At 47.1% G+C, this 2,237-nt stretch overlaps 1 protein-coding gene across 1 annotated transcript in view; it reads right to left on the bottom strand.

Annotated features, from left to right (window-relative positions):
* Window positions 1-719, bottom strand: part of syde1 (synapse defective Rho GTPase homolog 1) — a 24,051-nt gene extending 23,332 nt beyond the window's left edge. Inside the window, exons 1-2 of the mRNA XM_017303461.1 lie at window positions 593-719; window positions 226-235 (exon numbers count right to left, since the gene is read on the bottom strand). Of these exons, the coding sequence (XP_017158950.1) occupies window positions 226-235; window positions 593-719 (137 nt within the window). The remainder of the gene's footprint in view (window positions 1-225; window positions 236-592) is intronic.
* Window positions 720-2,237: the final 1,518 nt, after the last annotated feature.

Genomic DNA, 2,237 nt, shown 5'->3' on the forward strand with positions numbered 1-2,237 from the left:
TGTGTGTGTGTGTGTGTGTGTGTGTGTGTGAAGGGGGGAGGTGGCGCTATTACCTAGTTTGTCTTCCTCCTATCTCGGCCCATTTGCAAACGATGGCCGCAGGCAGTTTTCTGGCTTTCTGTGAATAGGYGCCATGTCAATGACCTGAGTGGGTGGAGCCTCAGAGTGAGGCGCTGATGACATCACTGGATGGCGAGCAGACCCTCTGGGTGACGCGATGCTCACCTGTAGTCACCTGACAGAGGGACAATCAGACACCAGAGCCGTTCACAGACGTTTTATTTTAAAATCCGTCTACAGTACAAAAGCTGCTCTCTGATTGGTCAGCCTGGAGCAGGAAATGATGTCAGCTGGACACTATCTTACATTGAGTCAGATCTGAATTAAAAATATGGAAGCCTCTCATGATACTAGTAAACATGACCAGGAAGACATGGATTAAAGTCTGGAGCAGATCCACCCACAGAAGAAGCGTCTGCAGTTGGGAAAAGCCCTGATGGCAGCGAACGCCTCGCCAAGTCTGAGTCAGCCAGTCAGGGATCAGGTGTGTKCAGAGACACCCTGAACACACCGTCACATGGTGCTGACTGACCCGTCTCCATGGCGATGCTGGGTGATCGCTCACTGAGTCTTTGATCGAACGTCGAGTTTCCAGATAAAACTTCCTGGGAAACCGACAGAAAGGCACCTGATTGGTTCTTCCACTGGATGGCCGACATGTCATTGGACGGTTTCTGAGCTTCTCCTCCTCCTCCTCTTCCTCTTACTGACCCAGCATGTGGCTGATGTGACCCTGGAATCATCATGTTTAACATCACCTGTTAGCTCACATCTGAGTGATTGATTGATTGATGACATCACAGGCATCTGAGGTCAGACCCTCCCTGACCAGAACCGGATTTGGGTTCTTACCGGTTCTCCTCCCAGACAGCGGGGGCAGCGGCGCTGAGGTCCAGTTCGGGTCGATCCGAYCTGCAGACCAGAATATGTTAACAGGTTTCCATGGCAGTCCGATGTGCAGCAAAGCCTCTCATTTTCTGCCTCGGTTTCCATGGTAACCGATCCGGAGCGATCTGTTTAACTAGCTGTCGTCATGGCAACTGGCACGCACCTGCTGCTGATTGGTCACAGGCAGACCATGGGACATTTCCATTGGATACTCTGCTATCTGGAGCTCCGCCTCCAAACACACCCGCTTCTGAAACCAAAGGTCATCATCATCAGTGACATCATCATCAGTGACATCATCAGGTCCAGTTTGGGTGGAGCTGCCAGTGAAGGCGTAGATCTACTCCATGCAGATGTGTTGACTGCTTCCTGCCAACACGGGTCAGAACCAGCACCGGTTCTGAGTCCTGCTCCACATGTTCTCCAACTCACTCMGACACATTGGAGGTTCCCCAGCATTAACGACCTGCTGACAGCACCTCCATCAGCCTGGACTTTGATTAGGCCACTCAAAGCTCTTCATGTGCAGCTTTAAAATTCATCATTAAGAGATTCTGACTCTGTTTCAGCAGAATGAGAGGAAACGCTGACCTCAGGTCACCAACAGGGGGCAGCGCAGAGGCAGGACCAGTCAGCTGCCCKCTGGCTCTGAGGTTATTGTTGGAACATTATTGTTATTATTATTATTTCCATATTCCCCTAACCCTATCACAGTTATTGTTATCCTGCAAAGATCCATCAATAACCTCCAACAGCCACCAGGACAGGCCTCAGCTTCCTGTTACCATATATGGTCATGATGAGTTTCCAACATCTGGCTTGAAAAATGCTCGTGGTCCAAATTTTTAAAGGTTTTATTCATGTGTTCATTTTATTTGTTAAATTCATTCATGTCATTGATGGGAGATATTGAGTCTGATTGTCTGGAAATTGTATGTGGGATTCCTCAAGGGTCAGTACTGGGACCAGTTTAATTTAATTTGTATAAAAACGACATAAGCAAAGTGTCGTTTATATAATGTATTAAAATTTGTGTTATTTGCTGAMGACACCAATATTCTAGTCACATTAGAAATATTAGAATCATCCATAATGTTGGTTATTATGAGAACACAAACCCGTTATTCTTAAAATCTAGAATTGTTAAATTTGAAGATCTGGTGGAATTTGAAATTCTCAAATTATGTTTAAGGCATCTAATAAACTGGCTGCACAGTGGTGCAGTTGGTAGAGCTGCTGCCTTGCAGCAGAAGGTTCTGGGTTCGATTCCCGGTCTTTCTGCATGGAGT

The sequence above is a fragment of the Poecilia reticulata genome, unplaced genomic scaffold (genome assembly GCF_000633615.1).
Source record: "Poecilia reticulata strain Guanapo unplaced genomic scaffold, Guppy_female_1.0+MT scaffold_282, whole genome shotgun sequence".
NCBI classification, from domain to species: Eukaryota; Metazoa; Chordata; class Actinopteri; order Cyprinodontiformes; family Poeciliidae; genus Poecilia; species Poecilia reticulata.